This window comes from Phycodurus eques, chromosome 12, assembly GCF_024500275.1.
Source record: "Phycodurus eques isolate BA_2022a chromosome 12, UOR_Pequ_1.1, whole genome shotgun sequence".
NCBI lineage: Eukaryota > Metazoa > Chordata > Actinopteri > Syngnathiformes > Syngnathidae > Phycodurus > Phycodurus eques.
In genome coordinates, this window is record NC_084536.1 from 16771401 (window position 1) to 16785508 (window position 14108).

Consider the following 14108-nt stretch of genomic DNA (forward strand, 5'->3'; position numbering starts at 1 on the left):
CAACCCCGACTGTGTGGAGTTTGCATGTTCTCCCCCTGCCTGCGTGGGTTTTCTCCGGGCACTCCGGTTTCCTCCCACATCCCAAGAACATGCATAAATTGGAGACTCTAAATTGCCCGGTGGTTTGTTTGTTTGTTTGTTTGTATGTGCTCTGCGATTGGCTGGCAACCAGTTCAGGGTGTACCCCGCCTCCTGCCCGATGACACCTGGGATAGGCTCCAGCACGCCCGAGACCCTCGTGAGGAGAAGCGGCTCAGAAGATGGATGGATATGACAAGTTACACTGGGGGTAGTCATTCATAACTTGAGCCGTACCTCACAGAAAAAACACCACCACCATAAAACAGGGTTGACCAACTTGCATTAAGAGTCCTGTAATATTAGATGCATTACTTTTCCAAAAATTGGTTGTTTAAAATATGTGCTTTTACAGTATTTTTATTTTCGTCTCATTAAATAATAATAATACAAATTATTATTACAAAAAAAATCCCTACCGTAGATTTAATTTGTTTTGATGGTTGATGAATTAGAATTGAATTATGCATTTTTATTAATTATGAATAACAAAATGTATTTATTTATGTATTTGTTTGTTTAGTTATTACCTCAATCTACTAATGCACTGGTCCTTCAGTCTATTTTAAAAGTCCAACATGCCCATCGCGCACAAAAGTTTACCTAATCGAGCCGTAAAACATTTTCATCAAGAGGCAATTTGTTTCCATCATTTAATCAATTTTCTAACATCAAGCCTCAAAATTGTGAGGGAGACATCTAGGCCTCCATGTGGCCCTACATTTTGTTTCCAAATAGTAAATGTAGTTGCATACCTGTACAGACTCCATACATTGATACACATCAACATTGGGCAGACGTGCGCCAAAATCAGATGAAATCCAATAAAGCACTTTACAAAGACATTAATGAGACGTAATTAACATAGTAGATATTATTTTTTTTTTAATGTGTAGTTGACAAGAACACAGCATTATCTCATTACATTGTGCAGGGTTTATCAAGGATTGGAAGGGTTTATAAAGGACTTCCTGACAGATATTCAAGCTATAGTTATCAAACAGAATGTATTGTGTTGTGTTGTATTGTATGAAAGTTTTTATCTTGAATTACAGTAACTGTTGACATGCTAACATTCATCTCATGATCATATATTGTAATAAAATGGTATTCAGAACACTTAGTATTACTCATAACATGCACAGCACACATAGAACCTGCAAAAATGGAACATTTAATCCTCATAGGATTTATTGTAGATATGTTAACCTGCAATACATGACATCAGTTTCATAAAAGTACCAAAAAAGGCAAACTACTCATTATATATGATACAGGTTTACACAATAATATTGAAAATATAAATACAGTCATTTTTAAAGCACCAAAAGAGCAAACAGGGAGCTCCACAATCCATAATGGGATAAAAGAAAAAACATGTAATGAGGTTCACTCCTCTTTGAGCAGCCATGAGGCTTTAGGCATGTAGAGCTGTGATTCTCAGTGTGGTGCGCGGGCTCCCTCTAGTGGTACATGAAAGAATAACTGCCTGAGTACAGTTCAGTTGTATTTAACTTTTACATTCAATACATTTCCTATATTTGAGCGCATTGTTAATGTTCAAATTGTGCATGTTACAATGGCTTAGAATAATATTTAATATACTTTATAGTAACAAAACCTCCGTCTCGTTTTTGATGAACACTTACTGTACTACCCTATTGCATTTTCGTGCCAGTGGTACTTGGACAGCGTTAATTTTGATTAATTTTGTCTTGGAGGTACTTGGTGTAAAAAGCTAAAGAACCAGTGATCTAGAGCATACTCAGCTCAATGAGACGTCCAGCAAACACGCCTAACGTGCCGATGAGACACACAGCCATGAAGACGCACAACAGGATGTGATCCAACACCATGGCCACAAACTTCCACTCCTCAGCAGCCTGGCCAAAGTGAACACAGAACACTTGTCATACACAGAACATGGGCCACAATGAAGAATGATGTTAATAAGACCAATGTTTATATTACGTTGTTAGATTCTTCATCCGATTTCATCGTCTCCGCGATGTACTTAACTCCCTCGATGGCACTGCGGACGTCTGGGTTTTTGGTTATGGGTGATTGGTAGGGCACAGCAGAAGCCTGGTTGCCAGAGATGTCTGAGATGTCAAAGTCGCCGCCGTAGATGTTCTTCACTGGCTTTTCCTTTCCGGGACGCTTCATCGTTGAGAAGAACATAATGTTCGGGATGGTTTCGATGAAAAGCTGTTACCCCCCACCCCCAAAGAAAACAAATGTTTGTCAGGGATCACAATATATTTTTTTGTCTGTCTGTCTGTCCATCCGCCCATCCATCCATCCATCCATCCATCCATCCACCTATCTACCTACCTATCTACCTACCTACCTATCTATCTATCTATCTATCTATCTATCTATCTATCTATCTATCTATCTATCTATCTATCTATCTATCTATCTATCTATCTATCTATCTATCTATCTATCTATCTATCTATCTATCTATCTATCTATCTATCATCCACTAGATGGCACTATATCAAAAGGACAGAAGGCTACCCCCCTGTACCAATCTACACATACATACTGTAGCTAGAAATATTGAAATTCTACACAATATAGAGTCATGTGCTGACCTTTCGAACCCATTCGGGCATGGTGTGGGTGCTCGGGGATCGGTGGTGAGTGTTGATGACAATGACGGTAATGATGATGGAGGCGATGACGAAGACCATGGTGAAGAGCATGTACTTCCCAATGAGCGGGACCGCGCTGGAGGTGGACGGGATCAACTCCACGATGACCAGCAGGAAGACGGTCAGAGAGAGGAGGACGGAGATGCTCAGGGTCATCTTCTCACCTGGACGACACGACAAGGCGTCCCGATCATCTCAGAAGGCAAAACATGGGGAGATTATAATGCTCCAGCCCTGTAAAATACAGTATTTGACATCTACTATCACTCCTTTCCCCCTATACCATCACCTGTGTGCAGCATGTGTGTACACATTCTTTTAGACTGGCTGATGTTTGGACATTGCTTTAATTCCTCACTCATACTCTTCCACAGTTTCACACCACAAAGAGAGAGAATCTGGAGTGGTCTGTATTAGGCCTTGTTAAGGATGGCAATGTTTTTTTCTGTTTTATATTGAAAATGCTAATTATGTGGCCTCCTGCTAATCCTCTAATCAATTCTGACCCCTAGAAGTAAAATGTTGTTTGTTTTAATCAAATGTATTACTAGTAAAATGAAAAGCATGCTGTTTCTCATTGCTTGGCAGTTATGACGGAGTGTATTTTGGCAGCAGCAATTTTAGAAACCGGGCGCAGGTCATGTATTATACATTAGAGCGAAGGCTTGCTTTCAGACATGACAGCACAGAGGGACGCTGGGTAATGAGGCAGACATACTGTACACAGTGGGAACAGGGCCAGATGTGCGCAGGAGCAGAGTTGTTTGCGTAGTGGTCGGGGAGGCCTCAGGCTGGCATATTCGCTAGCGCTATGGATGCTGAGTTTACCAACAAGGTATTAAAATGATATCACGGAAAACATTGCACGTATTTTTGTGACTTTTTAATCAAGCCTTGCAGTGAGGAGTGTAAGAAATTGTTTGACATCCCAGATTGTTTTTTTTTTACAACTATCCTTTTATTCGCTGAAAAACTTGCCAATAGTCTGTTGCTGTGCTCTTTGTGAAACGCTCTAAAATGCCGCAACATCAAAGTCCTGTCTAATATAAAAACAGTCTAGTAGCGCCATCTTGTGGCACATTAGTGCCAAGGAACTACAGTATGTTGAAGTGAGGGAAAGAGCCTCTTTTAGACAGACTCAAGCCCTGGCTGACATAAAAGTAGCACTTTGGCATCATCTTGTGGCATCTATAAGCAATTATAAAACTTTTCTCGTTGGCTCCTCGTATATTACTGTAAAGTAACCTCAGGGTTTACATTCTATTATACTTCTATTATACTATTTAAATACACCCTAGGCCTGTTTGTATAACATTTACGGTCGGTGCTTACATTTTTTAAAGGTCTTTAAAGAAACTTTTCAAACAATGCAAACACATTTAAACACACATATTGAGAAAGAGCAAATGCAATGGATAAACACAAAAATACTGCACGAACAGAATAACAAAATAGAGTAGAACTGTAATAAATAACACACAAAAGAAAGGAAATATTGGGACCGCAAACACTGAACCGCGATATCGTCGGTGTTTACTGTACTTGATTTGTGACTTCTCAAAGGAGCCCAGTGAGCCAGCTCAAATTTGGTCATAAAAAGTTGAATTTAGTTCCACATTGGATTCCAATGCAAAATGGTAAAAGGTCACTGAAATTGAAAGACTATGCATCAAAGCAATGTTATCCATGACTTAAGACTATTCTCTCTGATCATGTTCCTTCCACTATGTCACAATTGGAGAGCTTTTTCAGTAAAGCATGTAGGAAACGGAAGCGGCTTACCAGAGTCTGTGGGCAGATAGAAGACCAGCCCTGTCAGGAAGGAGAAGAGCATGCACGGGATGATGACGTTGACGATGAAGTAGAGGGGGAGGCGCAGCATGAGGAAGTGGTAGGTGATATCCAGGTAGGGGGTGTCTGGGCAGCAGGCGTAGTACACCCAATGTTTCCAGCTGCGGAAGTCTTTCATCACCCACTCTCCACTCTCCATGAAGTTACTCAAGTCGGGACGATCGCTGTCCTGGAGAGACAAAGCAACTAAGCGGCATGATATTTATGGTATTGCTGTTAGCCATCTGCATTTGGGCAGACAGTGAACTACTCTTCATAAAAGCAGTTTCACGCTCTTTATTGCCACTCCCAAGTTAAAATTTAATGTCAAGCGAAACTAAAAACGCAGATTGTCTTGAAACAAACCACATAACTTTTGCCTTACTAAAGCTTAATGTTAACACAATGCAAAATACCATACATGGGGTAACTAATAGCATCGGTGTCACGGTATTACAACCCTCCAAGCAACCGATGTTTGAACACAAATAGTGGCGTAACACATATAGACGGATAATATGACAATACTCACAGGCATATTTTCCTCTGCAAAAAAGCACTAATATTACTGCAGCTTACTGAGAAGCTGTGACCGTCTCCGTGTATATCCGTGTCTGTATTATACTACCCCCATGTGGCCAAGTCACACACACCAGAAGGAGCAGTACAATGTCCATTGAATTGAAACATGTGGCAAATACTGTTCAAATATTTATGCCATTGGTGTATGCTGCGATGAATTAAACTCATATCTCAAGGCTCCACAGGATATATTTTTCTCATGTTTTTATATACCTGAGGTTTATTTCCCATTTTGTACAGTTGCAAATAACTATCTAATATTTAGTGCCTCCAAATGTCATCAAAAGATGTAGTACAAAAGATGTAAACAACAAAAGTCCAGAGATATTTTTGGGTTTTCAACCATTTCTTTTTACAGTTTAACTATGACAGTAATCAAGCCCTAACCATGTAAATGGAAACACAATGAAAGTGCCGAAGAGAGGAAGCTAGAGTGTTGGAACATCAGCCAACGATCCTTCAGATGTTTTAAAAGCCACACAAATGATTATTATTAATGCATTCATACTCCAAATGTATTGTTCTATCAACAGCGTATTGTATTTCAATTAAGCTTCAGTTTGTTGTGCTGCTCCTTTAACCGAGCTGCGGACAGCTAACGTGTCATTGCATTAAATTACCTCATTACTGACTCAGGCGTTTGTGCAAATTAAATCACATGCAGGTTTAACAAATGATCTCCAAAGACAAACCAAGGTGATTATTGTTAACAAGAGCCAAGTTAACATGCTTTAAAAATGTATGTTTTAATAAGTTGAAGTGTGTTTTAATAAGTTTAAATTTGTTGAACGCATTTGGGAGGGACAAACGATATTTACAATGAGTAATTATATTAACATTACTGCGGAGTTGTGATGCCTCCGTGTACGTACGTATATCCGTATGTCTGTATTGTACTGGGTCACTGATGGTGTAATGGTACACTCGCCTGACTTTGGTGTGGGCAGCGTGGGTTCAGTTCCCACTCAACGACGGTGTGAATGTGAGTGCGAATGGTTGTCTGTGTCTATATGTGCCCTGCGATTGACTGGCGACCAGTTCAGGGTATAGTCCGCCTTTCGCCTGAAGTCAGCTGGGATAGGCTCCAGCAACCCGCGACCCTAACCAGGATAAGCGGTGTTGAAAATGGATGGATGGATGTATTGTACTGCTCCCAGGTGGCCATAGTGCACACACACACATCATTGTAATGCCTTTCACACCCTTCCACAATTTAAACATGAAAAACCAAAAAGTACCCCTTGGTGGGAATAGGCATTCTTTAAAAGTCACAATTGTGAGTGTAATTACAGGATTGACGACGACCAAGTTCCCATCGTAGGTCCAGGTGCCCAGTTTCATACTGCAGTTCTGCAGGTCAAAGGGGAAGTGCAGCACAATGATCTCACAATAGCTCTTGAAGATGGCAGGAGGGTTCCACGTGATCAGTCCCGTGTGCTCCAGCAGCACTTTGGTCTCATGCACAATAGCAAAGTCACCATCGGCGCTGCGGGCACACAACAAAAACCACGGCCAGTGTCAACATGGTTATTTTAACGACAACGCAAGGCGACAGCAGCGCTCGAGGACGAGTCCAAGTTCAGCTCGCCGCTCGCTGGTGTGGCAGCCCAGCAGGTAGTCGGGGGGGGGGGGTAGTGCTACGTGTCAGACGTAACATATGGAGTATGTGCTTGTGTGTGCGAAAGTTCTACTACACAGTCTATATTTAGCCTGATGAAACCTTACCCAAGCTTTCACAAGTGTATGGAAAGCGTGAAAACAGGTGTTTTGCTTGTTTTTGGGAGATCACTCAGCTCACTGTAGATCACAAATAGCAGACATGAAGAGAATCAAAAAAGGCCTCATGACATACTTGTTGTAGAGTACCAGATCGGGCCGCCAAATGTCAGTGGAGGGAATTCTGATCTTTCTGATCCCGCCATAATCCTCCGGGTTCCACTGCAAGTTGACATCTTTCCATTGCTGGAAAAAGCACAAAGAGACAATGGGAACTTTAGCAAGCAGTTTAACAATAAAAAAGAAAAAGAAAAACACAGTTGTATACAGGTCCGATGGTGTTTAATGTGTCTTGCATGATTTATAAGCAAAAAAAATAACTAAAATGAAATTTTCAAACCTGTTTGAGTCGCACGTTGCTGCTGACAATCTGGTTGACTTCGTCCTGTGGGTGCAACAAATGTGTTCAGACAGCTGATAAAATGCGGAATCTCAACAGACTTTGTGTGTGTATGCGTGTATGTGTGTGTGTGCGCGTGTCTGTCCTGAAATCTTACCACGCTGATAAGCTGGATGAGCTGCAGGCCCACAGTGACAACTACCGGGTCCTTGAAGTGACTGACGGGCCGGACCACCTTGTTGTAACCAGTGAAGAGGGTTTTGACCAGGCGGGTTTCATCATTGGAAGCCCAGGTGGCAGCTCCAGAAGAAAGAAAGCACACGGGAAGGACTCATGGGCTTGTTTACAAAGGGATTACCAGCAGCAATATTTAACAACGTGATGACTCTTGTGTGGGGGGTTGCTTGGAATTGTGTCAGAAAGTGATTATGCTGCCTTATGAATGTGACAAAAATAGACGTGACAAGTGTCAGGCAGACTCTTGTACTACATGTGCGTAGCCTTTGTGTGCACCGTAGTAAAAAAAATAATAATGTGTTGAAGCACAGATAATGATGAAAACGTTATATTAAAACCTTTTCTGACATTTGAGCTGGATTAGCATGGCAACTGCAAAATGTTTTTTCTGCAGAAATTGTGTGAGAATGCTGAAAAACTGGTGCTTAGCTGGAATGTGGTGGAATTAATTGAATTGTTGAAATGTAGAGTGTCAGACTTGAAGTTGGAATGGTTTGAATCAGTCAAGAAATGTGGAAGCAGGTAAATATGATAAGTATCTCTTAAAGGGGAGTTACCATTCAAAAAACAAAAAACATTCAAAAAAACTAAAAAATATAAATTATAATATTTGATTTGAAACAAACCACCACGCCTGAGAAAAAACAACCAATCAGAGATCAAAGGTGTGACTGACGAAGTGTCAGTCATTTGTCGTGAACTTGCGCGCACACTCCAAAAAAATACATTAAAAAATCTAATAAATAATGTATTTATTATTTTAAATGTATTATTGTATTAACTCAATTACAAATGAGGCACTTTTCTGGGGTAACAGGTCAGCATGAGGGAATTTTGTTGTAGAAATGTGGGAATTTTGGGAATGTTATACATAGTTCCCTATTTATTGGGAAGTAAATGAACAGTTTGAAGATGGAATTGTTTGAATCAGTTGAATTAATTGTAAGGTATGGAAGTACAGTCCATCCATTTTCCAGACCACTTATCCTCACTAGGGTCACAGGTGTGCTGGAGCCTATCCCAGCTGACTGTGGCCGAGAGGCGGGGTACACCCTGAACCGGTCGCCAGCCAATCGCAGGGCACATATAAACAAACAACCATTCACACTCACATTCACACCTACGGACAATTCCCAATTTTTGGGATGCGGGAGGAAACCGGAGTACCCGCAGAAAACCCACACAGGCACGGGGAGAACATGCAAACCCCACATAGGCGGGGCCGGGATCTGAACCCGGGTCCTCAGAACTGTGAGGCAGATGTGCTAACCAGTCGTCCACCGTGGCGCCCGGAAGTACGGTATGAGTTCAATTTGGAACACGTGTCCATTAATTTCAATTGGATTCTTGGAAATAGTTCTTTAGCTACGATAAAGTAGTTCTTGAGCTACGATGGAAAAATTTAACTGATCTCTTAATGAGGTAAATACTTTGAAGTTGGAATGGTTTGAATCAGTGGAAGGCAAAAATTGGCTGAATAATAACACAAGCAGGCAATAAGGAATATTTATTGTGACCATTCTCCTCCAAGCCAATGTCAGAAGAGGGGCCTATTTCTATTTGTCAGCTGACCTTGATGTCAAGGTCATTTTACAAAGATGTGTTTGAATGGTTGAATGATTCAATTTGAAAAAACTATTATGGAACCGCCTGCTACTGGTAATCATGCAGGGACCGAGGCGTGCTGACAGATGGGGAAAAAGACGAAAAGCCAAATGAGGAAGAGTGCACGTGCCCTTGTCACTCAAATATCAGCATCGCTCATTAGTTTTGATTTGGGTCAAGTTGCAGTCACCTGGCAGCCTCTTGTGTATGTATTGAAAATATGAGGTGTTTTTGAAATGAAAATGTAAAAGAAACCACAAAAGATGCATTCCATTCCGTTTTCTGCTAGTTCTTACCTGTCAGGATGGTTAGGTGAAAAATGAGGGATAACACAATCATTGTTGTCAATCAATCCAGGCACCCAGAAGTCCAACTTCAGCACGTCGCCTCTAGCCCACGAGACAATTGCGAAGGTTTGGCCTAACTAAAACATTCTTTCACAACTGGCAAATGACTCGATGCACATGCAGTGCCTTGTGGGAGCTCTTGGCAGCGGTCGTGTTGTTTTTGTCCCGCAGCTGACGGCCGAGCGAATGGCTGCCAACGCTCGTTACTCGAGAGGGACACATTCAATGTCGCGCCTTACGAGATCAACATGCCACAGTAATCCGTCGCTAAAATACACCGCCGCAAACTTGACGGCCAACGCGCAACTTCAACGAGATGCGATAAATGAGCGCAATGAAATCTCGCGCGAGACTCAGCCCACTGAAACACAACGAATGAGAAACATTGAAGTTATAGTGTGCAACTGTGCGACATTGTGACTTGAGTTTGGATTTTATCCGTGACGGCCGTGCATTTGATACCTGTGGGCCTTCAGTAGGGACTTATCTTATCCAAGTTAATCCACCTCTTAATACTACCACTATCATGTTGCAATTATAAAAACCATCAATATGTATACAAAGAGCACATGTTTTTGGGATGCGGGAGGAAACCAGAGTGCCCGGCGAAAAACCCACGCAGGCACAGGGAGAACATGCAAACTCCACACAAGCTGGGCCGGGGATTGAACTCAGGTCCTCAGAACGGTGGACGACTCTAACCAGTCGTCCACCGTTCCGCCTATGGTAAACCAATTTTTCCTTTTTTCCCCCCCTCACATTTTCCATTGTTCGAGTCCCGCCTCCTGCACTTGCTCGCCACGTCGGCGCCCCCGTGACGGGTCAGTCAACTCAATATCCTCACACCCACCGCACGTTCAATCAAGTGCCCGCTCAACCACAGGCCTCATTCATCTCACTTAGGTTCAAATCACCATTTTGGCAACGTCGGAATTAAGAGAGATTTGCTCCAACCCACCCCCGCACTCTCCAAATTCACACCATAAGTCTTCCATGTAACAAGACAAGCCCCCATTATATCTGCTCACGGATGTTTATTTTTATATAAAAGTCGTTAACTCTCAGGCCTTTTACTGCCCTTTCAGCTTGTTTTTCTTTTGTTTCTTTTATCACATGAAATGTTTAACTAACACCAGTACACGTCATTATTATAAAAAGTCCATTGAATTTGATTGTTTAACCCTTCAAATTTCAGTTTGTTAGCACAGGTTGTAAAAAACCTTTTTTTTTTAAAAAAAAGACATTTTTGTATGTTCTCAGTATGTTTTTCTTATATTACTGCAGCTAAAACAGTTGTACCTCAACTATGAGTGACCCGACTTACGAGTGTTTCAAGATATGAACCGATGTTCGGCCAATTCTTTTGCCTTGAGTTGGGAGCACACGTTACAAGCGCTGGACGAAGGCAGAAAACTTCCCAACAAGCAGCAGTTTGACAGACTGTGAACAATTTTTTCCAAAAAGAGGCTTCAAGGTGTTTCATGTCACTCCCAGTTGAATTCGACTTCAGAACGAGACATAAAACAAATAGAACCACACGTTGTGTATTTAAACAAACCGCATTAACTCTGACGAAAGTCTGCTAGCTTAATGCTAACAAACAGCGCAAAATGCCATACGTGTGCTTACAAAACGAGCATCGATGTCACAGTAATTATAAACTTGCATTTAAGCACAAGTCGTAGCAACACATGCAGAACATAGAGCAATACTCACAGGTATGTATATTTTTATCCTATGCAAAAATAAAACAACAAAAATTATTGAAGCTAACTTGCGTGTGTCATCATCAACTTGATGTGGTATGGCTGCATGTATTTTATTGCCCCCTGGTGGCCGAAGCAACACACCAGAATGAGCAAAACAATGCCCATTGAATTATCACGATCTACAAACGGTTGAATTCTTTGCATTCTTTTAAATTATATTATTAGCTGCTATTTTTCTTTTAATTTATTTTTATATAGTTAGAATGCTACATTATTCATTTGCTAGAGTGGAGTCATTAAATGCCTCTTTCGGAAACTAAAAATAATATATGAAATTGCCACCTTGTCCAAAAACTGATGAATGATGTAATCTGGCAGAAAACACAAAAAAACTACCATTTTCAAGTGCTGACTCTCGAATGAAACTCATTTGACACAAAGTACGTCTTCGCTGGATGCCTCAATTTACAGAACAGCTCCGTGATGTATTTTTTTTTAAAGCTCCCAAAAAACGAGGAACTAAAAAAAGCGATGGATTGACTTTTTAAAGACACACACGATGGCGAACTGAACATCAACGCAACTTTGCAGTGCGCATCTTACGACGGATAGTTTTGCAAACTTTCACCAGAGACAACATGGCTTCGTAACTTCATACTAGTGAATGGGGCAGTGCCAACTGTCTAACTACCCGGGCTTCCTCCTACCGTCCCGCTGTCGTCAAGTGCCGTGTTCGGCTGTGACATTGTGTCACCGACAACGAGGGTAAGCTGATTTGTGTGCTTATTTTTATGATTACAGTCCACAATAACCAACCCATTCAATTTTGACTTTGAGCCTCCTAACGTGATTTTCCATCATATAAGCTATCGCCCCCTCAGTATGTTTGATTCCTTTTGGGGCATCCATTCGACGCGCCCGCAGCGTCTGAGAGCTCAGAGGCGGCCCTATTATTCAAGTTTTGAAACCTGAGTTGCTATAGCTAGCAGGGTTTTTTGAGTCCTTCAAATTTGGCAGACTTGTTAACATTACTCTTCTCTGTGGTGTGTCGAATTTACATACCATTTTTTGGGCCTGCTTAGTGCTACTTTAAAAAGTCCTTTTCATGTGTTTCAATTGGCCAAAAGTGGCCTCAACAGAAACACGGCAATTTGTTGTAAACTGTTTCTTATTTATGTCTTTGGTATAAGAGCTTAAGTTGGAAATTACAACATAAGACAAAATTCCACACCCTCCGGGAAGTTTCAGTACATTTGCAGCTAAAATGGTTCAAAAAAAAAAAAAAGGAAGTGGGCTTACTTAACCCTGAGACATACAGTACATGAGGATTTTCTGGTTTTTTTTTTATTTGAAAAAACTTAATGTGTTTCTTTTGAATTTGAAAAAACGTAATGTGTAACGTCTGTAGGGGGGGAACAATCAGAATTAGAATCCTCTTTATTTGCCAGGTATTCCACACACGGAATTTTTCTCCGGTAATTGGAGCCGCTCTAGTACGACAACAGACAGTCAAATGACAGAGAACACTTTTGAGACATAAAGACATTGACAAAAACAGTCACTGAGCAACAAAGGGTTGCTAGTTTTCGGTAATGCAGGTAAATTATTATTATTATTTTTTTTACAATTGTGCAAAAAGATGCAGAGTCCTCTAGAACTTAGAGCAGTTCGCATGACTAATATTGCAATAGTACGGTGGAATGACCATTGTCCAAAGGGCGCCGAGACTTCAAGCGAGCAGTGCGATAATCTGGGACAATGTTGATTGTGCAAATGTTGCAGATACTCTTCAGTCAGTCTGCAAATGGAGCAGATGCTACTCTGGCATGAGTGGCCAGTATTGGTCAACAACAGATATGCAAATAGCGGAGCGTGGCGAGACGACTACAGTGAGTGCACGAGTAATATATCATTGGTCCGACAGAAATGTGACAAAGAAAAGAGGACAACGTAAGACTACTAAATGTGCACGCCTCAATGAGCAATAACAGGAGGTTGTGTATGCGCTATGTCAACGAGAGTTATTGTGCAGCCGTAGAAACAGAATAAACAGCATTTGTGAATATATTCAGTGCAATCTTTTGCATGAGGGGGAACACAACACACAAAGGTCACTTATCTCATGGATCACAGCTCTTGAAATTAACTCACATTAATGACAATGGGGGACATCCAGCGTAGACGACGCAGCGGCCAACCGCCGAGCTTATCACGGCATCTAACACGGCGAATGAGAAGCTTGATGCCGGCGTGTAGATGACGCTATGATGGATATGGGGGATGCTAAACGCTTGGGTGAAAATCCAATTTTTCCGCCGCGCCATCACCAGGAGACAAGTGTGGGTTTGTCTCGCATTAACCGAAGGTGACGCCGGGGCCTGACGGCCGACTGATTGGATGTCAAGCTCTGATTGCGTCGAGGTTGCTTTGTGGGATTGGGGAAAAAAAACAAAAATGGGGGAACCGACAGACATGAAGGCAAGACAACAATGAAAGAAGCCTCTGAATATGACAAAGGTACAATTATACAAGCAACAATTCCTTTTTCTTTTTTCTTTTCATCTCCTCAGAGTTCTTTGCCGCTAGGTGCCATATTTGAACTTCCAGTAATCGGAATGAGTGTGATAAACCACATCTAACGCACTTGCTCGCCATTCACACTTGAGAGGAGTCACGTTACACTCGAGGAAGGAAATAGATCATTAGGCCCAAATTGGACAGTTTCACTTCGGGGTGTACTCACTTTTGTTGCAGACGGTTTCGACATCAACGTATTATAATATAAATTGACAAATAGAATGAAAAATAATTCAACAGTTTTGCATCAATGCAATGCTGCTCCATCTGGTGTGCCCGTGTTGGCCACGTGGGGGCATTACAAGGCACACAGACGGATATCGAGGCATTATTATGAATCCTACTTGAGTCCGAGGCACTAATATCA

At 41.5% G+C, this 14108-nt stretch overlaps 1 protein-coding gene across 1 annotated transcript; it reads right to left on the reverse strand.

Moving 5' to 3' along the window:
* Nucleotides 1-913: 913 nt before the first annotated feature.
* LOC133410621 (acetylcholine receptor subunit alpha) lies at nt 914-13488 on the reverse strand. The gene is made up of 9 exons (XM_061692020.1): nt 13335-13488; nt 7424-7596; nt 7267-7311; nt 7003-7112; nt 6441-6636; nt 4521-4758; nt 2679-2902; nt 2050-2286; nt 914-1961 (listed from the first exon to the last, which is right to left on the reverse strand). The coding sequence occupies exons 1-9, from the start codon at nt 13486-13488 to the stop codon at nt 1833-1835; spliced, it is 1506 nt and encodes a 501-aa protein (XP_061548004.1). The 3' UTR covers nt 914-1832.
* Nucleotides 13489-14108: the final 620 nt, after the last annotated feature.